Here is a 23,543-nt window from a genome sequence, read left to right as displayed (position 1 = left end):
GGTGTTGGGGGGGGGGGGGCTCCGGGTGGGGCTCCAGTAGCGGCAGCGGGTGGGCTGGGGGCTCCGGGCGGGGGGGGGAGGCGGGGGGGGGGGCTCCGGAGAGGCTCCGGGACTGGCAGTGGGTGGGCTGAAGTCTCTGGGGTGGGGGGGCTCCGGGACCAGCAGTGGGTGGGCTGGGGGCTCCGGGGGGGGGCTCCGCTCTGGCTGTCGGTTATCCGGGGAGGGGGAGGGGGGTCTCCGGGAGCAGCGGGGTGTCCGGTAGCTCCTGGGGGGCTGCGGGGGGGGGGGGGGGTCGTTCCCTGGGAGCAGCTGTCCGAGGCGCGGTGCCGATGCGCAGCGTTCGCTCCGTCCGTCCGTCCGTCCCAGTCAATCTCTCCCTCGCCCAGTCCCGCCCCGGGAGGCGTTTTAAGAGCCCCAGCGCCAGCCCAGCCCCTCCCGGGCCCGGGGATTTCCGGCGGGGGGGCGGCCGGGTTTCCCCCCGGGCAGTGGGACCCCGGCGGCTGGGGGGCTGCCGGGCCCGGGGGGGGGGGGGGTGTCCTTCCCGCTGGCCCCTGCCCGGAATGGGGTGATTCTCCTGCCCCCCTCCTCCCATGGTGTATTTCTGCCCCACCCCCATGGGGCACTTTTTGCCCCCCGGCGGGTCACTTCTGCCCCCCTCCCATGGGGTATTTCTCCTGCCCCCCTCCCATGGGGGACTTTCCCCCACACACACCTTGGGGCATTTCTGCCCCCTGAGTCCCCCAGTGGGGCATTTCTAGCCCCCCATGGGGAGTTTCTCCTGCCCCCCCCACCCCCACCCCTGGGGCACTTCTCCTGCCCCCCAGTCCCCAGTGGGGTACTTCTGCCACCCCAAATGGGGTACTTTTGCCTCCCGAGCCCCCAGTGGGGCACTTCTGCCCCCCTACATGGGGTTGCTCCCCAGCCCCTTTGCCCCACAGCACTGGCTCCCAACAGGTGGGAATCCCCACAGGGAACCCCAGACCCAAGCCCGCTGCCCCCCCAGCTCCCACAGGCTGAGAGTGGGGGTTACCGGGGTGAGGTATGAGGGGGTCCCCCACCCTGTGCCCCCCACAGCCGAGGGCCAGAGGGTGACATATGTCACCATTGTGCCCCAAACATGTGATTTCCCAGCACCCCAGCGTATGACTGGTCGTGCTGTCACTCAGCTGGGGGGGAGCTGTTCAGGCACCGGTGGGTGGGTGGGTGCTGGGGCCAAACTGGGGTGATCTCATCCCCGGCTCACACACGCGGCGCCGCTTCCTCTTTCCCACTCACATCGGGTGTTCTGCGCCCAGAGGGAATCGTGCTTTTATTTCCTCAGGTGAAGGGACAAGGGGGGGGGGACACAGAGGGGGGATACAGGCCCCTATCCCACCCCCCCCAGCCCCATCCCGGGCTGCTGGGAGGCTGAGGTGGGGTGCCAGCTGTGTGGGTTGGCACCCATCCACCCCGCCGCGCCTCGGCACGCCGCAGGGCGCTGCCTTCCCGGTCCTTTTCCACAGAAACAGGGCAAAGGAGGCCCCAGGGGCTGGTTGTGACACTCAGCCCCGCTGGTCTCACCGCCGGCACCGTGCCGGCGTCCTGGCACCGTGTCCTGGCACCGGCGTTGCCCTAGGGAAGGACAAATTCTCACGGCTGGGGTGGGGGGGAGGGGGGGGTTTCACTTCTGTGCCCGATCGTGACCCCCACACACCGCAACGGGAACTGGGACGTCATGGCACGGTTCCTCCCACAGCCCCACGGCCGGGCTGGCCCAGCTCGGGGTCTCCATCCCCCCCACCAGCCCCCCATTGCCATGGCCGGTTCCTGGTTCCGCCGCCATCCCCAGTGTCAGCTCACCGGATGATGGGAACACCGGGAATGCCGTGTGGCCCGTGCTGGGCTCTGGCCTTGGGCCGGAGCCTGGAAGGAATCCCTTATCTGGCCGGTGACCTTCTCTAGGCCGGGTAAGCACCAGGAGTTGGAGGCCACAACCCTGACTGGTGTGGCCAAAGGGCAGTTCCTGCCCCCGTGCTGGCTCAGCAAGGGGGGCGGAACTGGGGGATGGGGACACGGGGTGGCTGGGAGGGGCCATGGGATCAATGGAGGGGAGACGGGATGAATGGGGGGGACACGGGGATGAATGGGGGAGAGAGGGGATGAATGGGGGACATGGGGTTGGTGGGAGACACACGGGATCAATGGAGGGGAGAGGGGATGAATGGGGGGGACACGGGGATGATGGGAGACACACGGGATCAATGGAGAGGAGAGGGGATGAATGGGGGAGAAAGGGAATGAATGGGGGAGAGAGGGGATGAATGGGGGACACGGGGTTGATGGGAGATACACAGGATCAATGGAGAGGAGAGGGGATGAATGGGGGACACGGGGTTGATGGGGGGGACACGGGATCAATGGAGGGGAGAGGGGATGAATGGGGGGACACGGGGTTGATGGGGGAGACACACGGGATCAATGGAGGGGAGAGGGGATGAATGGGGGGGGACATGGGGATGAATGGGGGAGAGAGGGGATGAATGGGGGACACGGGGTTGATGGGAGATACACAGGATCAATGGAGAGGAGAGGGGATGAATGGGGGACACGGGTTGGTGGGGGTACACAGGATGAATGGGGGAGACATGGAGTGGATGGGGGGACAGGGGTTGGATGGGGGGGGCTGGGGACATTCGGATGGATGGGGGAGGAGGACATGGAGATGTGGGGATGGATGGGGGGACAGGGGTTGGATGGGGGGGCTGGGGACATTGGGGACATTGGGATGGATGGGGGAAGGAGGACATGGAGATGTGGGGATGGATGGGGGGGACAGGGGTTGGATGGGGGGGCTGGGGACATTGGGGACATTGGGATGGATGGGGGGAGGAGGACATGGCGATGTGGGGGGACACGGAGGTGACAGGAACATGGGGTACACAAGGCCAGATGGGGGACAGGGACACGGGGAGGGCTGTGGGGATCTGGGCAGGGGAACATTGGGATGGATGGGGCAGAGGAGGAGGAGGAGGAGGAGGACACGGTGCCATGTGGGCCAGGGCCAGACTCCGGCACGGGATCCGGCTCCTCGCGCACACCGCGATTCCCCAAAACAGGATGCGGCTCATCTACAGCCAGGACGTGGCCCCTCGTGCCGGACACGCCCGGGCAGGACGCAGCCTGTGGCGCGGGGCCAAGTGCCACTGTACCCCCCCTGGCCCCCAGCCCCAGCCAATTCCTCTCATGTCCGGCTGCCGGGGGTCACCCCTGCGGCCCCCCGGCGCTGCCGGCACGTGGCGGGGCCACGCGTGCCCTCGGTGGCTGGCGCGGCACCAGCGGCTCCTCCTGGCTGGGCCGCGGCTCTGCCCAGGCCCAGGGCCCGGGGCCTGATCCTGCCCTGGCCCAGCACCCGCGATGGGCACCCCGGCACGCTCGCAGCGGGGCCTCGGCTCCCTTACACACCCACCACAGGCTCTGAGCCCTCTTGCACGCTCACTGTGAGGTCCAAGCCCCCTTGCACACTCGCAGCAGGGCCTAGGCTCCCTTACACACCCACCACAGGCTCTGAGCCCTCTTGCACATGCACTGTGAGGTCCAAGCCCCCTTGCACGCTCACAGCAGGGTCTAGGCTCCCTTACACACCCACTGCAGGCTCTGAGCACCCTTGCACACTCACTGTGAGGTCCAAGCCCCCTTGCACACTGGCAGCAAGGCCTAGGCTCCCTCACACACATACACTGTGGCCTCCCACACCCCTCTTGCACGCTCGTGGGGCCTAGGCTCCCTTGCACACCTACTGTGGCCTCCCACACCCCCCTTGCACACTCACAGCAGGGTTTAGGATCCCTTACACACCCACTGCAGGCCGCGAGCCCTCTTGCACACTCACTGTGAGGTCCAAGCCCCCTTGCACACTTGTGGCAGGGCCTAGGCTCCCTTACACACCCACTGTGGCCTCCCACGCCCCCTTGCATGCTCGCAGCAGGGTCTAGGCTCCCTTACACACCCACCACAGGCTCTGAGCGCCCTTGCACACTCACTGTGAGGTCCAAGCCCCCTTGCACACTTGTGGCAGGGTCTAGGCTCCCTTACACACCCACCACAAGCTCTGAGCGCCCTTGCACACTCACTGTGAGGTCCAAGCCCCCTTGCACACTCCCCGCAGGGTCTAGGCTCCCTTACACACCCACCGCAGACCCCAACCCCCCCTTGCACACTCATCCCCCTCGCAGCCACCCCGAGCCCACCGCGCTGGCAAGAACTGGCAGGAGGCCAAGCGAGCACGTCCAGCTTGGCCTCAGCCCCCCCCCACCCCATCCCGCTAACGAAGGCGGCTCATTAACAATCAACCACGTGAATGCCAGGAAAGGGCTCTGCTCCTGCTCTGCCCAGACCAGCCCCGGGATTTTCCCCACACCCCACTGGGATGAAAGCCCAGATCCGGCACATCCCTCAACCCCCCTTCCTGCGCCGGAGCCGCGCCGGAGCCGGGTGAAGGGAGAGATGAGACAAACACACGAGGAGATTGGGGGGCAGAATCGCTCCTTGTTGGCTCGAGCAGCCGGCTCAGGGTGGGTTAACCCGGCTGGGACCCACCCGGCATCGGCTTCCAGCCTCGGGAGTGGTACATCCACCAGGAGAAGCCCAGAACGGCCACCGCGATGACCACGGCCACGGCCACGACCACGGGGATCACCAGGCTGCGGGAGGATCCTGAGGGAGACGAGGGGATGGGACCAGACAGCAGGATGGGCGTCAGCACCCAGGGGATACCAGCTCCTCCATCCCCTGCACCCACACTCCCCACACCCACCCATGCCCGGTGTGGGGTTGGGCATCACCGGGTGCCCCCTCACCTCGGAAGAGGATGTCGACGCTGGCGGCGCCGGTGCCGTAGCGGTTCCCGGCCAGGCAGCGGTAGGTGCCGTTGTGCTCCCGCTGCGCGGCCGGGATGACCACGGTGGTGCCGCCATCCCGCAGCTCCACGCTGGAGTTGGTGGGCAGCACCCACTGCAGCCCTGGGGGGGGGTTCCCCTGCGCTTGGCACGTCACCGTGAGGTTGTCACCGGTGGCGAACTCGGTGCGCGATGCCCACAGCTGGATGTGGTGAGGGGCGGCTGGGAGGGCGGGGGTGGGAAGCATGGGGTTGGAAGTGGGGGGGATGGCTGGGTGCCCCCTCTCAGCATCCCCAGCCCTGAGTGGGGCTCTACCCACCCCCCTCAGTCCCCCAACTCACCGTAGACCCAGAGCGTGGTGGTGGTGCTGTTGACGACCAGCCGGCGGCCCAGCCGGAGCGCGGCCTCACACGTCACCTCCTGACCGTGCTGCTCCGGCCGCGCCACGAAATCCACCGTGGCCTCAGGACCCCGCTGGGTGCTGGGGGGCAGCCCCCCACCCTCCAGCGTCAGGTTGAGGTCCAGGGGCTCCTGGGGGGGCACCCGGGCCGACACGCGGCAGGTGACGTTCGCCCTTCTGCCCGCCACCACCTCACCCCCCAGGGAAATCTGGGGGGGTGAGAACTCTGTGGGGAAGGTCAAGGTGGGGTGAAGGTGACTGGGAGTGGACTGGGACACCCCCTACCCCACCCACCCCACCCCCCTTGTCCCACCCTGGGGTCCTTACGGTAAGCACGGAGGGGGGTGACTGTGATATTCCGCTGCCCCCCGAACACGCCGAAGCACTGGAGCTCCAGGCTCCAGTCGGTGACCTTGGCGATGCTGAGGGACACCCAGCCAGGCCCCTGCTGCCACATTTTGTGGACCGAGACCTCCCAGTTCAGCTGGCTGTAGTTCTGGCAGGAGCTGGTGCAGTTGAGGAGGAGGGGGGTGCCAAACTCCACCGTCGGTTCCTCGGGGAAGATGGACACCCAGCAGGGACTGGGGTGCCCTAGGAGGGGAAACCCCCCCCCGGTTACCGTAGGAACCGGTGGTGGTCCCGGTGCTGGAGGCTGAGGGATCCCGGTGCCGGAGGCTGAGGGATCCCAGTGCCCCGTTGGCTGAGTCCAGCTCAGGATGTGGCTGGAACAGCCACTCTCACACCAATACCCCCCCCCCAAACCTCACCACACCGTACCCCCAAACCACCCCCCCCAGGTGTGGGGATGGTGATGGGGGAGAAGAACCCCAGCAGCACCAAACCACCCCCTTGGGTTCCCCCCCCTTCCCAAAAACCACCCCTCAACCACCAGGAAGCGCCGTGTGCCGGGGCCGTAACGGCAGCGCTGCAGCTTCCCAGAGCCTGAGGAAGCTGGAAGAGGAAGGGGGGGGTGGGGGGGAGCAGGGACCCACCACACACCTTCCCCTCCCCTGTCCCCCAACTCACCCCCCGGCAGGAGGACGCAGAGCAAAGCCACAGCACCCCAGCTCCGGCGCAGCTCCATGGCGCTCGAGCTGCCGCCGCCGCCGCCGCGCTACCGAGGAAACTCGGCCTCTTGCTCCATTTCCTCCCCTCTAACCGGCCCCCACTTCCCCCCACACCCCCCCAGGGAAGAGGAGGGGGGGCACAAACACAACAAAGCCTGATGAAAGGGGCAGGGGGGCAGCTTCACACCCCTCAACCTCAGTGTGACGGATGACAAACCGCCGCCCCGGAGACGCGCAACGTTCCCACGCTGAAGCCTCTGCCGGAGTGGGGAGGGGGCTTGGGGTGGGGGGGGGGGGTGGGGGGCACAGAGAGCTCTGCCCCTTGGAGGGCAGGGGGACGGGACTGCTGATGTGGGGGGGACACAGACACACACAACACCCTCCCCCAAAATCCTGGCTACCCAGTTGGAATGGCGCCAGCTTGGAAATTCGGGGGGGGGTGTGGGAGCAGGATGGAGGTGGGAGTGGGACCCCCCAGGTGGGGACCCCTCCCCAGCACAAAATGACCACCCCCCCCAGCATAAAAAAACCCAGGAAAAGCTGAGAAAAACTTCACTTTAATGTCAGAGCAGCACAAGACACCCCAAAACATCCCCCCTGCTAAGGGATGGGGGTGGGTCCTGCTGGGGGGGGCTCCCACCAGACAGGGGGGGTTCCACCAGCCCGGGGGGACTCCTTCCAGCCCGGGGGGGCTCCCACCAGCCCGGGGGTGGTGGGGGGGCTATGGGAAGTCGCTGTAGGGCAGGGAGAAGGGGTAGAGGGGGGAGTAGCGGGTGTCGTGCCACAGCAGCGTCTTCTCCAGGAAGGTGACGGTGTCCAGGGTCAGCACCAGCGTCTCGTGCTTCAGCAGACTGTACACGTTGAGCCCTGAGCCAGGGAGGGGGTGTGAGGGGGGGTTTTGGGGGGGCTGAGGGGGTTTTGGGGGGGGTGAAGGAGTTTTGGGGCGGGGTGAAGGAGTTTTGGGGCGGGGTGAGGGAGATTTTGGGGCGGGGTGAGGGAGATTTTGGGGCGGGGTGAGGGAGATTTTGGGGCGGGGTGAGGGTTTCTGGGGGGATGAAGGGGTTTCTGGGGGGGGAGAAAGATTGGGGTGGGAGGGGGTTTTGGGGGGGAGAAGAAAAATTTTTGGGGGGGAGAGGGGGTTTCTGGGGGGGTGAGGGGGGTTTCTTGGGGGGGTGAGGGGGGTTCCTGGGGGGAGGAAGATTTGGGGGGGCTGAGGGGAGTTTTGGGGAGCTGAGGGTGTTTCTGGTGGGATGAGGGGGTTTTGGGGGGATGTGGAAGATTTTTTGGGGGAGGGGGTTTCTTGGGGGTGAGGAAGATTTTGGGGGGGAGGAAGATTTTGGGGGTGATGAGGAAGATTTTTCGGGGGGTGAAGGGGTTTCTCTAGGGGGTGATTAGGTTTCTTGGGGGAGAGGGGGGTTCTGGGGGGGGGAAGGAAGATTTGGGGGGGGATGAGGGGGTTTCTCAGGAGGGTGAAGGAGTTTCTGGGGGGGTGTGGGAATTTCTGGTGGGGGGCGAGGGAGTTTCTTGCAGGGGGTGTGGGGAGGTTTTTGGGGGGGTGAGGGAGGTTTCAGGGGGTTTTTGGGAAGGTGAGGGAGTTTCTGGGGGGGTGATGGAGTTTCTGGGGTCTGAGGGGGGGTTTTGGGGGGGTCTCCCTGAGCTTGGGGGGCACCACAGAGCTCTCACCCAGCGCTGGGATCAGGTTGATGGTTTTCAGGTCGTCGGCCGCAGCCTCGATGTTCTCCGGCATCTCATTGCTGGAGGGGAGGGAAAAGGGGACAAGGGGGGGTGACACACTGGTGGGACCCCCCCCAAAGCCCTCCCTTGTCCCTGGTGTCCCCACTCACACGTCCACGATGAGGACGGAGCGGCCCCAGTGCCGGTGCCGCGCCAGGTCCAGCAGGTACTGGGGGTCGGCACTGGGGGTCTCCAGGTTGTCCACGATGTGCAGGTCATCCTGGGGGGGGGGGGTATCTTGCTAGGGAGGGGTGGGGGGGCTTCAGGGGACCCCCAACCTCCCCCCCCACAAGGCTGAGGGTCTCGTACCTGCATGAGCTTGACGGTGAGGGCCACCTTCAGCCCCAGCACCCGCACCTTCAGGGGCAGCATGTAGTAGTAGCTGGTGGGACCCCGCGGCCCGTGGGCGATGCCCCCTGCCAGGGTCTGGGGGTCAGGGATACCCCCTCCCCATCCCAAATCTGCCCCCCCACCCCTCCAGTGACACACCCCCCCCCCACATCCAACATATCCCCCCAGTGACACCCCCCAATCCCAAATCCCCCCCCCAATGACACCCCCCATCCCAAATCCCCCCCCCAGCAACTCCCCCATCCCAAATATCCCCCCAGTGACCCCCCAACCCAAACCCCCCCAGTGACCCCCCCAGCCCCCCACTCACCGCCCCTCCAGAGAGGGGAGCAGCTCAGTGACACCCCCAGTGACCCCCCCACTCACCGCCCCTCCAGAGGGGGGAGCGGCTCAGTGACCCCCCCTCCCAACCCAACCCCCCCCCCCAGTGTCCCCCCACTCACCGCCCCTCCAGAGGGGGGAGCGGCTCAGTGACCCCCCCAGTGACCCCCCCAGCCCCCCACTCACCGCCCCTCCAGAGAGGGGAGCAGCTCAGTGACACCCCCAGTGACCCCCCCACTCACCGCCCCTCCAGAGGGGGGAGCGGCTCAGTGACCCCCCCTCCCAACCCAACCCCCCTCCCCAGTGACCCCCCACTCACCGCCCCTCCAGAGAGGGGAGCAGCTCAGTGACCCCCCCAGTGACCCCCCCAAGCCCCCCACTCACCGTCCCTCCAGAGGGGGGAGCAGCTCAGTGACCCCCCCCCCATCCCAACCCCCCCCAGTGACCCCCCAAGCCCCCCACTCACCGCCCCTACAGAGGGGGGAGCGGCTCAGTGACCCCCCCAGTGACCCCTCCCAACCCAACACCCCCCAGTGATCCCCCCAGGCCCCCCACTCACCGCCCCTCCAGAGTGGGGAGTGGTTCAGTGACCCCCCAGTGACCCCCCCAGGCTCCCCACTCACCGCCCCTCCAGAGGGGGCAGCAGCTCAGTGACTCCCCCCCCAGTGACCCCCCCATTCACCGCCCCTCCAGAGAGGGGAGCAGCTCAGTGACCCCCCCATCCCAAACCCCCCCAGTGACCCCCCCAGGCCCCCCACTCACCACCCCTCCAGAGGGGGGAGCAGCTCAGTGACACCCCCAGTGACCCCCCCCAGGCCCCCCACTCACCGTCCCTCCAGAGGGGGGAGCAGCTCAGTGACCCCCCCCCCATCCCAACCCCCCCCAGCGACCCCCCAAGCCCCCCACTCACCGCCCCTACAGAGGGGGGAGCAGCTCAGTGACACCCCCCCCCCAGTGACCCCCCTACTCACCGCCCCTCCAGAGGGGGGAGCGGCTCAGTGACCCCCCCAGTGACCCCCCCTCCCAACCCAACCCCCCCCCAGTAACCCCCCCCAGTGACCCCCCACTCACCGCCCCTCCAGAGCGGGGAGCGGCTCAGTGACCCCCCCATCCCAAACCCCCCCAGTGACCCCCCCAGGCCCCCCACTCACCACCCCTCCAGAGGGGGGAGCGGCTCAGTGACCCCCCCAGTGACCCCCCCAGGCCCCCCACTCACCACCCCTCCAGAGGGGGGAGCGGCTCAGTGACCCCCCCAGTGACCCCCCCCAGGCCCCCCACTCACCGCCCCTCCAGAGGGGGGAGCAGCTTAGTGACCCCCCCCCATCCCAACCCCCCCCAGTGACCCCCCAAGCCCCTCACTCACCGCCCCTCCAGAGGGGGGAGCAGCTCAGTGACACCCCCCCCCCCAGTGACCCCCCTACTCACCACCCCTCCAGAGGGGGGAGCGGCTCAGTGACCCCCCCAGTGACCCCCCCATCCCAACCCCCCCCAGTGACCCCCCAAGCCCCCCACTCACCGCCCCTCCAGAGAGGGGAGCAGCTCAGTGACACCCCCAGTGACCCCCCCACTCACCGCCCCTCCAGAGGGGGGAGCGGCTCAGTGACCCCCCCTCCCAACCCAACCCCCCCCCCCAGTGACCCCCCACTCACCGCCCCTCCAGAGGGGGGAGCGGCTCAGTGACCCCCCCAGTGACCCCCCCCAGGCCCCCCACTCACCGTCCCTCCAGAGGGGGGAGTGGCTCGGTGACCCCCCCAGTGACCCCTCCCAACCCAACCCCCCCCAGTGACCCCCCCAGGCCCCCCACTCACCGCCCCTCCAGAGGGGGCAGCAGCTCAGTGACTCCCCCCCCAGTGACCCCCCCATTCACCGCCCCTCCAGAGAGGGGAGCAGCTCAGTGACCCCCCATCCCAAACCCCCCCAGTTACCCCCCCAAGCCCCCCACTCACCACCCCTCCAGAGGGGGGAGCGGCTCAGTGACCCCCCCAGTGACCCCCCCCAGGCCCCCCACTCACCGCCCCTCCAGAGGGGGGAGCGGCTCAGTGACCCCTCCAGTGACCCCCCCCAGTGACCCCCCACTCACCGCCCCTCCAGAGCGGGGAGCGGCTCAGTGACCCCCCCATCCCAAACCCCCCCAGTGACCCCCCCAGTGACCCCCCACTCACCGCCCCTCCAGAGGGGGGAGCGGATGCTGCCGTGGCGCGCGCGGCCGGTCCCCTTCTGGCGCCAGGGCTTCCGGCCGCCCCCCCGCACCTCTGCCCGCGTCTTCACCTTGGCGTAGCTCTGGGGGGGTGGGGCACGGAAGGCTTGACCCCTCCCCACGTGAAGGGGGGGCCCAGCAGGCCTGACTCCAACCCCTCCCCACCCCACCACCCCCAAAAGGCGACAGGATGCTGCCCTGAACACTGCAGGACCCCCCCTCCTTCCCCAGAGCCCCCCCAGACTCCCCCCTTTTCCCCCAGAGCCCCCCTCAGACTCTCGTCACCTTCCCCAGACTCCCCCCTCCTCCCCCAGAGACCCCCAGACTCCCCACTTTTGCCCCAGAGCCCCCCCAGACTGCCCCCTTTTCCCCCAGAGCCCCCCCCAGACTCCCTCCTCCTCCCCCAGAGCCCCCCCCCAGACTCCCTCCTCCACCCCCAGAGCCCCCCCAGACTCCTCCCTCCACCCCCAGAGCCCCCCCAGACTCCTCCCTCCACCCCCAGAGCCCCCCCAGACTCCTCCCTCCACCCCCAGAGCCCCCCCAGACTTCCCCCTTTTGCCCCAGAGCCCCCCCAGACTCCCCCCTTTTGCCCCAGAGCCCCCCAGACTCCCCCCTTTTGCCCCAGAGCCCCCCCAGACTCCCCCCTTTTGCCCCAGAGCCCCCCCAGACTCCCCCCTTTTGCCCCAGAGCCCCCCCAGACTCCCCCCTTTTGCCCCAGAGCCCCCCCCAGACTCCTCCCTCCTCCCCCAGAGCCCCCCCAGCCTCCCCCATTTTCCCCAGAGCCCCCCCCAGCCTCCCCCCTGTCCCCCTCCTCACGATCCTCCTGAAGTTCCTCTGCCAGGTCGCCACCATGTGCAGGATGTCGAGTCTGAGGGGACACACACTGAGCAAGAGGACCCCCTCCCCAGCCCATCCCCGTGGGCTCCCCCCAGTCCCAGGGACCCCTGTTGCCCCCAGCCCATCCCTGTGGGCTCCCCCGGTCCCCGGGACCCCCGATGCCCCCAACCTGCCCCCGTGGGCTCCCCGGGACCCCCCCTACCCTGTCCCCATGGGCTTCCCCCCGGTCCCAGGGACCCCCCCCCCAGCCCGCCCCTATGGGCTCCCCCCGGTCCCTGGGCTCCCCCCCCCCATCCCCGTGGGCTCCCCCCGGTCCCTGGGACCCCCGTTGCCCTCAGCCCATCCCCGTGGGCTCCCCCCAGTCCCTGGTACCCCCGTTGCCCCCAGCCCATCCCCGTGGGCTCCCCCCAGTCCCTGGGACCCCCGATGCCCCCAGCCCATCCCCGTGGGCTCCCCCAAGTCCCTGGGACCCCTGTTGCCCCCAGCCCGTCCCCATGGGCTCCCCGGGAGCCCCCCCACCCCCCCCGGCTCATTCCGTGAGCTCCCCCCGGTCCCTGGGACCCCCGATGCCCCCAGCCCATTCCCGTGGGCTCCCCGGGACCCCCCCCAGCCCATCCCCATGGGCTCCCCCCAGTCCCTGGGACCCCCACTGCCCCCAGCCCATCCCCATGGGCTCCCCCCAGTCCCAGGGACCCCCGTTGCCCCCAGCCCATCCCCGAGGGCTCCCCCCAGTCCCTGGGACCCCCCCCCCAGCCCATCCCCGTGGGCTCCCCCCAGTCCCTGGGACCCCCCCCCCAGCCCATCCCCATGGGCTCCCCCCAGTCCCTGGGACCCCCCCCCCCAGCCCTACCTGGGCCTGACAGCGAAGACATCGGGGTGCAGGTCGGTGAGGCCGCGCCGCTCGTCCCCGTAGTGCCGCAGCGACTCCACCCAGGCCTGGACCGGGGCCCGGGGCGGCGGCACCGGGACGCTGCAGCCCCGCAGCACCGGGGACGGCAGCACCAAGGGCAGCACCGGCTTCCCTGGGGGAGGGGAGAGGAGGATGGGGGGGGCACCGGGATGAAGCGAGGGGGGGGGGTCGGGGGAGGCTCCGGCATCCCGGTCCCACGGGGCATCCCCGCTCCCTCCTCCCCAGGGGCGGCCCCGGTGCCCCGGCCCTGCCCACCCCCATCCCCGGTGTCCCAACCCCGGGCCGGGCTCCGCCACGGACTCACCCCCGGGGGTCTCGGAGGCATCACGGGGGGAGGCGGGACCGGACGAGACCTGCTGGGAGAGCGGCCGTTCCACCGGAGCGGGGTGGGGAGGGGAGGCGGCGGCGAGCCCCGCTCTCCCCCCGCCTCCCCCCCCGGCCCCGGGTCTCACCCCCGCGGCGCCGGCCCGGCCCCAGCCCCAGCCCCAGCCCCGGGCCCAGGTCCCGGCGGCGGCGAGACCGGCCGCCCGGTACCGGAGCATGGCGGCCGCGTGCGGGTGACGCCATCAGCCGGCGCGCCGCCGCTTCCGGAGGGACAGGAGGAGGAGGAGGAGGAGGAGGAGGAGGAGGAGGAAGGGGAGCAGGGGGAGGAAGGGGCGGAGCGGCGCTGGGGCCGCCTGGAGCCCCCTCCCCCCGGCCCCGCCCCGCCGTTGTCCCCAGATGCGCCGCTGCCACCGTGGCCGCCTCCCGGGGCCGGGGTCCCTTCCCGGGGTCCCTTCCCGGGGTCCCTTCCCGGGGTCGGTGTCCCTTCCTGGTGTCCCTTCCCGGGGCCGCTTCCCGGGGCCGGGGTCCCTTCCCGGGGCCGGGGTCCCTTCCCGGGGTCCCTTCCCGGGGTCCCTTCCCGGGGCCGGGGTCCCTTCCCGGGGTCCCTTCCCGGGGCTGCTTCCCGGGACCGATGTCCCTTCCCGGTGTCCCTTCCCGGGGCCGCTTCCCGGTGTCCCTTCCCGGGGTCCCTTCCCGGGACCGGTGTCCCTTCCCGGGGCCACTTCCCGGTGTCCCTTCCCGGGGCTGCTTCCCGGTGTCCCCGGGGCCGCTTCCAGGTGTCGTTTCCCGGGGCCGGTGTCCCTTCCCGGGGCCACTTCCCAGTGTCCCTTCCCGGTGTCCCTTCCTGGGGCCGCTTCCCGGTGTCCCCGGGGCTGCTTCCCAGTGTCCATTCCCCTTCCTGGCACGCTTCCCGGTGCCACTTCCTGGGGCACTTCCCGGTGCCAGCGTCCCTTCCTGGTGCTGCTTCCTAGTATCCCTTCCCAGTGCCCCTTCCCAGTGCCAGTGTCCCTTCCCAGTGCCCCTTCCCAGTGCCCCTTCCCAGTGCCAGTGTCCCTTCCCAGTATCCCTTCCCAGTGCAGCTCCCTGGTGCCGCTTCCCCTTCCCAGCATCCCTTCCCAGTGCCGCTTCCCATTGCCACTTCCCAGTGCCCTCTCCCAGTTCCCCTTCCCAGTGCCGCTTCCCCAGCTCCCCTTCCCGGTCCCGGTGCCACCGGCACACGGCAGCCCCGCTCGGGCCCACGTGGTGTGACCGTGCTGGGACCAGGGTGGGCAGGGATGGGATGGGATGGGATGGGATGGGGGGGGGGGGGGGTCACTCAGTGTGTGTCCCCTTCCCCACCACGCTGGGGGGGGGGCTGAGCTGGGGCATCCATCCCAGTTCATCCCAGTTCATCCCAGTTCATCCCAGTTCCCCGTGGTGTTTATCCCGTTAACCGGTTGGGAACTGGGCGCTCAGCCCATGGTGGAGCTGGGATGGGGATGGGGGTGTGAACAGCAGGATGAGGGGGGGGGCTGCCCACCCTACCCCCCCTAATCCCCCCTAATCCCCCCCACAACCCATTTGGGGATCCATTCCCCTCCCAGTGCCTATGGATGAGCCAGGATCCGGCCCGGAGCCGTCCCGGGGGGGATTCCAGGGGTGAGGAGGAGGAGGAGGAGGGCAAAGGGGGGATGGGATGTGGAGAGAGGGGGGGGGCTCATCCTGCCCATCCCTTCCCCCCCCTCCCGGATCCCGCCGCCTGTTTCCAATTAAATCCCAGCCCTTCCAGCGGCCCCGGGATGCTGGGGGAGGGTGTGGGGGGCCCCCCCTGCCCCCTTCCCAGGGCTGGGGGCTGCGTGGGGGGGGAGGAATCGCTCCGTCCTTGGGGTTTTTTTTTTTTGGGGGGGGTCTCCCCTTTCCAGCCCCCCTCCCCCCATATCCCTCCTCTCTGGCCCCCAGCCCAGCCTTGGAAAGTCCTGGAAGCTTTTCCAGGCACAACGCCGAGGCGCTGGGGCGGGGGGCGGGGGGGGCACATAGACGACACCCCCCCCTCTTAAACCACTGCGCCTCCCCCCAAATTTGGGGATTGGGGGCCCGATCCTGCACCCCCCCCGCCCCCCCCAAAACCCCGGCTTTGGTTTTTGGGGGCAGGGACCGGTGGGACCCCCAAACTCGGGCACTTTTGGGTGTTATGTGCCCCCCCCCCCCTTTTTATTTTGGGGGCAGGGAGCCGGGGAACTACATGCTCCCCCCCCCATGACGTAACCCTTCCCGCCACTGACGTCACAAGCAGCCACCCAAACTTCCCCGTGGGGCACCCCCAATGAATGGGGCAGGATCCCCCCACCCCCCCACCCCCATCCTGCGGGGGGGGTACCAAGAAGACAAGACCCCCCCCCACCACCACACACCGTGCCCCCCCCAAGTGAAGGGCTCCCGGCTCCCTCCACCCCAATTTCGGGGTGTCCCCCCCCCAGCCGCCCATGTGGGACCGTGGAGGAGGGGGGGGGGGGGCAGAGACGCCCCTCCTCCGCGGGGCGGGGAACGGAGCGGCACCGCCCCCCCCCCGCCGCCCCCCCCCCTCGTCCTCCTCCCCCTCTCGCCCCCGCACACGTTGTAAACCCAGCGCGGCGCTGCCGGGACCGGGCAGCGGCACCGGCACCGGGACCGGGAAGCAGCCGGTAAGAGGCTGGTTTACACCCCACCCCCCCCCCCCCCAAAACCCCTGGGGTGGGGGGTTGGGGGGGGGGAATCCGCAGAGACACCCCCCCCTCGGGATGGGGCGGGGCCAGGGGGGGAGGGGAAGGTGGTGGTGGGGAGGGCGGACGGGACGGGACCCCCGGGGTGGGGGGGGTGCTGAGGGTGCCGCTCCCTTGGGTGGCCGTCCCGCCGCGGTGGCAATACCGGCGTGTCCCCCCCCCCGCCCCGTGTCCCCCCCACCCCCCACCCAAGGGCACCCTTGGGCGGGAAGCGGCTGCCCGGGGCCGAACATCTGGCCGGCAGCTGGCGGGGGTGGGGAGGGATGGGGGGGGGCGGAACATGGAGACGGACACACCCCCCACCCCCCAAACCCCCCCCCCCTCCCGCAGCTCTGGCACCCCCCCGGCGCCCCGCTTGTGCAACGGGTAACGGCTGCGCTGAGCAGGGCCGGGTGGCACTGGGTGCCAGGGTGCTGCTGAGCCTGTGCCCGCGGGTGTGCCCGGGTACCGCTGCCCCCCCAGCACCCATCTGAGTGTGTAACGGGGGCCTGGCACCCAGCTGGGTGTGTAACGGGGTGTGGGCACCCATCTGGGTGTGTAATGGGGTCCTGGCACCCATCTGGATGTGCAACGGGGTGTGGGCACCCACCTGGGTGTGCAACGGGGGTCTGGCACCCAGGTGGGTGTGTAACGGGGTCCTGGCACCCCCCTGGGAGTGTAACAGGGGACAGGCACCCATCTGGGTGTGTAACGGGGTCCCAGCACCCTCCTGGGTGTGTAATGGGGTCCTGGCACCCAGGTGGGTGTGTAATGGGGTCCTGGTACCCTCCCGGGTGTGTAGTGGGATTCTGGGACCCATCTGGGTATGTGATGGGGTCCTGGCACCCACCTGGGTGTGCAACGGGGTGTGGGCACCCATCTGGGTGTGCAAGAGGGTCCCGGCACCCACTGAGGTGTGTGATGGGGTCCTGGCACCCACTTGGGTGTGCAACAGGGTGCTGGAGAGGGCACATGTGCCGGCACCCACTTGGGTGTGCAACGGGGTGCCGGTGCCCACCCAGGCGTGCAGTGGGGTGCCGGCACCCACCCGGACGTGCAATGGGGTGCCAGTGCCCACCCAGGCGTGCAGTGGGGTGCCGGTGCCCACCCAGGCATGCAGTGGGGTGCTGGCACCCACCCGGGCGTGCAATGGGGTGCCAGTGCCCACCCAGGCGTGCAGTGGGGTGCCGGCACCCACGTGCCCTCACCGTGCACTGGTGCACTGGTGTGCCGGTGCCCCTGGCCACACACCGCAGCACCCCCATGCCCCGCTGCACCCTGATTCGTGCCCCCTCAGTGTCGGGGTGCTGCCGGCTGCACCCCAGCTCCTAGCACCCCCCCCCACAGCCCCCCACCCTGAGCCGGGACCCTCCAGTCGAGGAGGAATTCGGAGCATTCGGTGCCGCCAGGTCACCGCGCCGGCTCGGTAAACACTCCACGTCCCCGCCACGGCGCCCAAGCGGCTGCCACAGTGGGGGGGACACCAGCACTGGGGGGGGGGGGTCCCCGAGCTCCGGGAGGGGGGGTTTGGGGGGGTCCCATACCGGGGGAATCCGGTGCACCGGTGGCCAACATGACCACCACCCCACCCCACACCTCACCGTGCGGCACCGCAACGCGCCCCGCCGAGCCGAGCGCCCACCCGCACACGGGAGGGTGCTGGAGGAGTGGGGGGCACGGTGGGGGTCCCCCCCCCTCCTCTGCACACCCCCCCTCCCCGGGGCTGTATCCGGCCCCAGCACCATCTGCTGCCTCCTCCTCCTCCGGGGCCTTAGCCCTGCGCTAAGCCCAGCCGGGCCCCCGCCGCCCCGGCGTGATCCAATTTGCTGCTGGGCAGCCGAGTGGCCCCGGGGCTGGAGCCGGGGATATTTTGGGAACAAGGGGCCCTGTGTGCCCCCACCGCGGCCAGGGGGTTCCCAGGCTCCTCCTCTCCACAGCTGCCCCCTTGGACCAGCTGCACTGGGGATGCTCAACCCTTCCTGGGACCCCCAGCCCCTGGTCCTGCCTGGAGCACTCCCTGGGTAGTCAGGGTGTGGGGGAGCCCCTGGTCCTGCCCTGGAGCACCCCCCAATAGTCAGGGTGTGGGGGAGCCCCTGGTCCTGCCCTGGAGACCCCTGGATAATTAGGGTGTGGGGGACCCCCTGATCCTTCCCCAGAGCCCCCCCACCTGGGTAGTCAGGGTGTGGGGGACCCCCTGGTCCTGCCTGGAGCACCCCCCGGATAATCAGGGTGTGGGGGACCCCCTGGTCCTGCCCTGGAGACCCCTGGATAATTAGGGTGTGGGGGACCCCCTGGTCCTGCTCTGGAGCACCCCCCAATAGTCAGGGTGTTGGGGACCCCCTGATCCTTCCCCAGAGCCCCCCCACCCGGGTAGTCAGGGTGTGGGGGACTCCCTGGTCCTGCCCTGGAGCCCCCTGGATAATTAGGGTGTGGGGGACCCCCTGGTCCTGCCCTGGAGCACCCCCCAATAGTCAGGGTGTGGGGGACCCCCTGGTCCTGCCCTGGAGCACCCCCCTATAGTCAGGGTGTTGGGGACCCCCTGATCCTTCCCCAGAGCCCCCCCACCCGGGTAGTCAGGGTGTGGGGGACCCCCTGGTCCTTCCCCAGAGTCCCCCCAATAGTCAGGGTGTGTGGGACCCCCTGGTCCTGCCCGGAGCACCCCCTGGATAATCAGGGTGTGGGGGACCCCCTGGTCCTGCCTGGAGCCCCCTGGATAATCAGGGTGTGGGGGACCCCCTGATCCTTCCCCAGAGCCCCCGCCCAATAGTCAGGGTGTGGGGGATCCCCTGATCCTTCCCCAGAGCCCCCCCCAATAGTCAGGGTGTGGGGGACCCACTGATCCTTCCCCAGAGCCCCCCCCCCAATAGTCAGGGTGTGGGGGACCCCCTGATCCTTCCCCAGAGCACCCCCCAATAGTCAGGGTGTGGGGGACCCCCTGGTCCTGCCCTGGAGCCCCCTCAATAGTCAGAGGGTGTGAGGGACCCCCTGGTCCTTCCCCAGAGCCCCCCCCCAATAGTCAGGGTGTGTGGGACCCCCTGGTCCTGCCTGGAGCCCCCCACCCGGGTATTCAGGGTGTGTGGGACCCCCTGGTCCTGCCTGGAGCCCCCCACCCGGGTATTCAGGGTGTGGGGGACCCCCTGGTCCTGCCCTGGAGCCCCCCCAATAGTCAGGGGGTGTGGGGGACCCCCTGATCCTTCCCCAGAGCTCCCCCCCAATAGTCAGGGTGTGGGGGACCCCCTGATCCTTCCCCAGAGCCCCCCCCCCCGGGTATTCAGGGTGTGTGGGACCCCCTGGTCCTGCCCTGGAGCCCCCCCCAATAGTCAGGGGGTGTGGGGGACCCCCTGGTCTTGCCCTGGAGCCCCCCCCAATAGTCAGGGTGTGGGGGACCCCCTGGTCCTTCCCCAGACACCCCCCCCCGGGTATTCAGGGTGTGTGGGACCCCCTGGTCCTGCCCTGGAGCTCCCCCAGATAATCAGGGTGTGGGGGACCCCCTGGTCCTGCCTGGAGCCCCCCCAATAGTCAGGGGGTGTGGGGGACCCCCTGGTCCTGCCCTGGAGCCCCCCCAGATAATCAGGGTGTGGGGGACCCCCTGGTCCTGCCCTGGAGCCCCCTCAATAGTCAGAGGGTGTGTGGGACCCCCTGGTCCTGCCCTGGAGCCCCCCCGGCTGGGTAGTGACGTTGTGGGACCCCCCCCTCCGGCCCCCGATCCTGGCCTGGGACCGCCCCCCCCCAGCTCCTGAGGTGCCGAGGGGAGACTTAGGGGAGGATCCCGGGGCTGGGGGCGCCGGGGGGCGGGTTCTGCTGGGAGGGGGGGGGGTGTCCCGGGGCGGATCCTGAGCCAGGACCCCCGGGGGACCCCTGGGCCTCCGTCCCCGCCCCTCGCCCGCCCCCTGCCCGGCTCCGCCCGGCCGCCGCTGCCCTCGAAGAGCGGGGAGGAGGAGGGGGGGGGGCGGGGGGCCGGGGGCGGCGGGCGGGGAAGGGGAAGGGGAAGCGGCGGATGCTCCACGGCGGTCGAGCCTCTGCTCGGGGCGGCGGCTGCTGCTCCCGGGGCTGGATCCCGGGCTGGGGTGGGGGGGGGTCCCGGGGCGGCGGGAGAGAGGGGCGGTGCCCGGAGCCCGGGCGGCGGCGGCGGCGGCGGCTGCGGGAGGTACCGAGCGGCGGGACCGGAGGCACCGGGGCACGGCGGGCGGCGGCCGGAGGTGCGGTGGGGCGCGGGGTCCCTCCTTCCCTCCCCCCCATCTTTCCCCCCCTTCCCCATCCCGAGCACCCCCGGGGGTCCGTCCCGGTACCGGAGGGGTGGGGGGGGGGCCCCTTAACCGGGGGTCTCATCACTAATTAAGTGGGGGGTGGGGTGGTGCCCCGCCCTAAACGGGGAGCTGGGGCTCCTGTACTGAACTTTGGGGGACAGATGGGTGTCCTGAGGGTCCCATCTCTAAATGGGGGGGGGTCACGGTACCGAGGGTCCCATCCCTACATGGGGACACACACGGTGGTACCAGTGCCCCATCCTAACTGGGCAGATGCAGGGTCCCCCTCCCTGTTCAAGGGGGGGACACACAGTACCCAGTGTCCCCACCCCCCAATCCAGGCAAAGGGGGGGCATTACCGTGTGCCCTGCCCCTAATTTTGGGGTGCATGGTCAGTGCTGTGTGTGTCCCCCCCCACACCCTGTTTTACTGACCCCCTTCCCAACCAAGGGCTCAGGACCAGCCCCCCCATCCCTCAGGGTACCGGGGGGGTGTCCCACCCACCTCATCCACAGCTCTTTGCATCCCACAGCAGCCCCCCCATCCCCAGGGAGGAGGGGGGGGGTCCCCCAAGACCACCCTCCTCCTCAATGCGCTCCTGTCTGCTCATCACCGCGTACCCCCCTCCCCAGGGTTATTCTCAGCCCCAGTGTCACCTCCGGTCTCCGGTGTCCCTGTGGTGGTGGCAGGACGTCTCACGGCCGCGGGCTGCGGCCCGGGCAGGGTGAAGGTGCTTCTCTTGTCTTATCACCTGCCATCAGGATTTCCTTTTTGAGTCATATATACTGTGCCGGTGCGGATGCGGCGCCGCCGAATTGCACGTCTGGCTCCTCACCGGGCACGTACCACACCACCCCCCAACCAGTACTCCCCAGCTTCCCCCCCCCAGTACTCCCCAGCTTCCCCCCCCCCAGCCCCATCGTGCTCCTCTCAGGGAATCCCAGAGCCATTCCCACTCCACCTCTCCCTCCCCACAGGTCTCCGTGACCCGGGCTCACCATGTCCTGAGCAGCGCTGAGGTCAGGGCGACGGGCAGCGCCCAGGGAACCATGGGGAGCATCTACAAGGAATACTTCAACACGGAGAAAATCCGGGAGCACTACAACTACACCAAGGAAGGCTCGGAGAGCTCCCCTACCACCTCCCGCTGGGTGGTATCCATCCTCATCGTCGTGCTGTGCTGCTTCATCGTGCTGGAGAACCTCCTGGTGCTCATCTCCGTCTTCCGCAACAAGAAGTTCCACTCGGCCATGTACATCTTCATCGGGAACCTGGCTTTCTCTGACCTGCTGGCTGGCTCAGCCTTCATGGCCAACATCCTGCTCTCCGGGGCGACCACCTTCAACCTGACGCCGGTGCAGTGGTTCGTGAGGGAGGGCACGGCCTTCGCCACGCTGGCCGCCTCCGTCTTCAGCCTGTTGGCCATCGCCATCGAGCGGCACGTGGCCATCACCAAGGTGAAGGTCTACAGCAGCGATAAGAACTGCCGGATGGTGCTGCTGATTGGGGCTTGCTGGGTGATCGCCGCCGCCATCGGTAGCCTCCCCATCATGGGCTGGAACTGCATGAGCGACCTCGGGGATTGCTCCACCGTCCTCCCCCTTTACTCCAAGCGCTACGTCCTCTTCGTCACCACCATCTTCACCCTCATCCTCCTCGCCATCGTGGGGCTCTACAGCCGCATCTACTGCATCGTGCGCTCCAGCCACGCCGAGATCGCCACCGCCCAGACACTGGCCTTGCTCAAGACGGTCACCATCGTCCTAGGAGCCTTCATCATCTGTTGGTTGCCGGCCTTCATCATCCTCCTGATGGATGCTTCTTGCCCAGTCCGGGCGTGTCGGATCCTCTACAAGGCGAACTATTTCTTTGCCTTTGCCACGCTCAACTCGGCCGCCAACCCCATCATCTACACGCTGCGGAGCAAGGACATGCGCCGGGAGTTCCTGCGGGTGCTGTGCTGCTGCGGGGCGGGGCGGCGGGACAAGCCCCCCAGCCGTTGCGGGGTCCCGCTCCGAACCTCCAGCTCGCTGGACCGCTGCACCCCAAAATATGAGCTGCCCACTTCCCCCATCACCCGCGAGTGTACCACCTCCGTCTAGGGGGTCCTGATGACAGCCCCGCGGCTGCCCCGTGGCTGCCCCATCCATGGCTGCCCTATGGCTGCCCCATCCACGGCTGCCCTATGGCTGCCCCATCCACGGCTGCCCCACAGCTGACCCACGGCTGCCCCGAGGCTGCCCCACAGCTGCCCCATCCACGGCTGCCCTACGGCTGCCCCACGGCTGCCCCATGGCTGCCCCATCCACGGCTGCCCCATCCATGGCTGCCCCGTGGCTGCCCCATGGCTGCCCTACAGCTGACCCACGGCTGCCCCATGGCTGCCCCATGGCTGCCCCATCCATGGCTGCCCTAAGGCTGCCCCACAGCTGCCCCATCCATGGCTGCCCTACAGCTGCTCCACGGCTGCCCCATGGCTGCCCCACAGCTGCCCCACAGCTCGGGGCAGTGGTACGAAGGGAGCAGGCTCGGGGCGGACGTTTTTCCAGGTACGGATGGACAACTGCACCTTCATCTGGGCATCTTCCCCCCCACCACCACCCCTTCACCCCACCCAGGGGCATCCCACCCGGTTCCCCCCCCCCCCCCATCGCCCCCGTTTGCCGACGCCCTGGCTGGGATGGCCGTGCCCGGTGTGCGCGCCGGCGTGTGCGCGAGCACGGACACGCGTGTTGCTCTTCCCACGCCCTGCCCGAGCCCCGGGGCCCCCGTGGGACCTGTCAGACGGGTGCCGGGGCCCCTCCCTACTCCCGGCTCCCCGCGGCACCCTTGGCGCCAGTGGCAAATCCTCTGCCCCCGGCTGCTCCCCGGCACCGTGGGTGGCTCCGACCGCGGGACGTGGGGGTGGGGGAAGCTTTGCCAGGAAAACCCAGGCTCTGGGGTGCCCTTCAAGGGTGGGGTGGGGGGGACACACACGCTGATGGACACACACACACGGGGACCCCTGCGCCCTCAACCTTCTGCTCCGTGGTCCCACCGCGTGCTGGCGCGCGGAGTTTGGGGGGGGCGGCCCTGCCGTGACCGGTTCTGCCAGGGCTCAGCCCCCCATCACTGTGATGACCCCCCCCCTCTCTCCTCCTCCCCACTGACACTTGCCCCCCCCAAGGGATGATGGTTGTATAAAAACGGTGCTTCTCCACCTGCTTCCTCCTCCTTCCTGGCCCCGGGGACCACCAAGACCCCCCCCCTTCTTACCCCCCCAGCTCCTATCCTTCAGGGAGGGATGGAGGGGCTGGGGCTGGGGGGTGCACACAGACACACACATGCACGTGCGTGGAGGGCACCCCGAACTCAGCGGGCCTGGCGCTTCCTCGCCTCTGTCTCACAAGGCTTCGGCCTCAACCGCAGCTTCTTCCTCCCAGTGATGGTGGCGGCGTTTTGGGGAAGGTTCCGTGCCACGCTGGGGGAAGTGAGGGATACGCCTGGGTCCCCTTTCCCCACTCCATGGCTCTGCAGGCTTCCCCCTTGCTCTTACAGCCCCCCCAGCCTGGTGCCTCACGCTCC

The 23,543-nt window shown here is 69.4% G+C and overlaps 3 protein-coding genes across 3 annotated transcripts; 1 reads left to right on the top strand and 2 right to left on the bottom strand.

Moving 5' to 3' along the window:
• Positions 1 to 4,511: 4,511 nt before the first annotated feature.
• LOC311203181 (intercellular adhesion molecule 4-like) lies at positions 4,512 to 6,406 on the bottom strand. Its single transcript, XM_084277828.1, has 5 exons — positions 6,301 to 6,406; positions 5,602 to 5,865; positions 5,216 to 5,500; positions 4,836 to 5,096; positions 4,512 to 4,692 (listed from the first exon to the last, which is right to left on the bottom strand). Exons 1-5 carry the CDS (start codon positions 6,356 to 6,358, stop codon positions 4,556 to 4,558), a joined length of 1,005 nt encoding a protein of 334 aa, XP_084133954.1. The 5' UTR covers positions 6,359 to 6,406; the 3' UTR covers positions 4,512 to 4,555.
• A 476-nt stretch (positions 6,407 to 6,882) lies between these two features.
• On the bottom strand, positions 6,883 to 13,261 carry MRPL4 (mitochondrial ribosomal protein L4). Its single transcript, XM_084277827.1, has 8 exons — positions 12,996 to 13,261; positions 12,632 to 12,803; positions 11,761 to 11,812; positions 10,910 to 11,027; positions 8,385 to 8,491; positions 8,186 to 8,295; positions 8,025 to 8,095; positions 6,883 to 7,208 (listed from the first exon to the last, which is right to left on the bottom strand). Exons 1-8 carry the CDS (start codon positions 13,231 to 13,233, stop codon positions 7,063 to 7,065), a joined length of 1,014 nt encoding a protein of 337 aa, XP_084133953.1. The 5' UTR covers positions 13,234 to 13,261; the 3' UTR covers positions 6,883 to 7,062.
• Positions 13,262 to 21,028: 7,767 nt separating this feature from the next.
• LOC311203179 (sphingosine 1-phosphate receptor 2-like) lies at positions 21,029 to 22,081 on the top strand (the record flags this gene model as incomplete). The annotated part of the gene is made up of 1 exon (XM_084277826.1): positions 21,029 to 22,081. The coding sequence occupies one exon, from the start codon at positions 21,029 to 21,031 to the stop codon at positions 22,079 to 22,081; it is 1,053 nt and encodes a 350-aa protein (XP_084133952.1).
• Between the last annotated feature and the right edge of the window lie 1,462 nt (positions 22,082 to 23,543).

This window comes from Gallinula chloropus (assembly GCF_964237585.1).
Source record: "Gallinula chloropus genome assembly, chromosome: 36".
NCBI classification, from domain to species: domain Eukaryota; kingdom Metazoa; phylum Chordata; class Aves; order Gruiformes; family Rallidae; genus Gallinula; species Gallinula chloropus.
The sequence above is the reverse complement of the archived record's forward strand: the minus strand, read 5'-3'. Positions and strand labels throughout refer to the sequence as shown.

Coding starts and splice junctions, on each gene's coding strand:
- LOC311203181 (XM_084277828.1), bottom strand. CDS start 6,358: ATGGAGCTGCGCCGGAGCTGGGGTGCTGTGGCTTTGCTCTGCGTCCTC. Junction 5,501..5,601: donor CACCCCCCTCCGTGCTTACC/GTAAGGACCCCA, acceptor CCTTCCCCACAG/AGTTCTCACCCCCCCAGATT. Junction 4,693..4,835: donor CGTCGACATCCTCTTCCGAG/GTGAGGGGGCAC, acceptor CGTCTCCCTCAG/GATCCTCCCGCAGCCTGGTG.
- MRPL4 (XM_084277827.1), bottom strand. CDS start 13,233: ATGCTCCGGTACCGGGCGGCCGGTCTCGCCGCCGCCGGGACCTGGGCC. Junction 11,028..11,760: donor AGAGGAACTTCAGGAGGATC/GTGAGGAGGGGG, acceptor CCACCCCCCCAG/AGCTACGCCAAGGTGAAGAC. Junction 8,492..10,909: donor CTCCCCCCTCTGGAGGGGCG/GTGAGTGGGGGG, acceptor AGACCCTGGCAG/GGGGCATCGCCCACGGGCCG.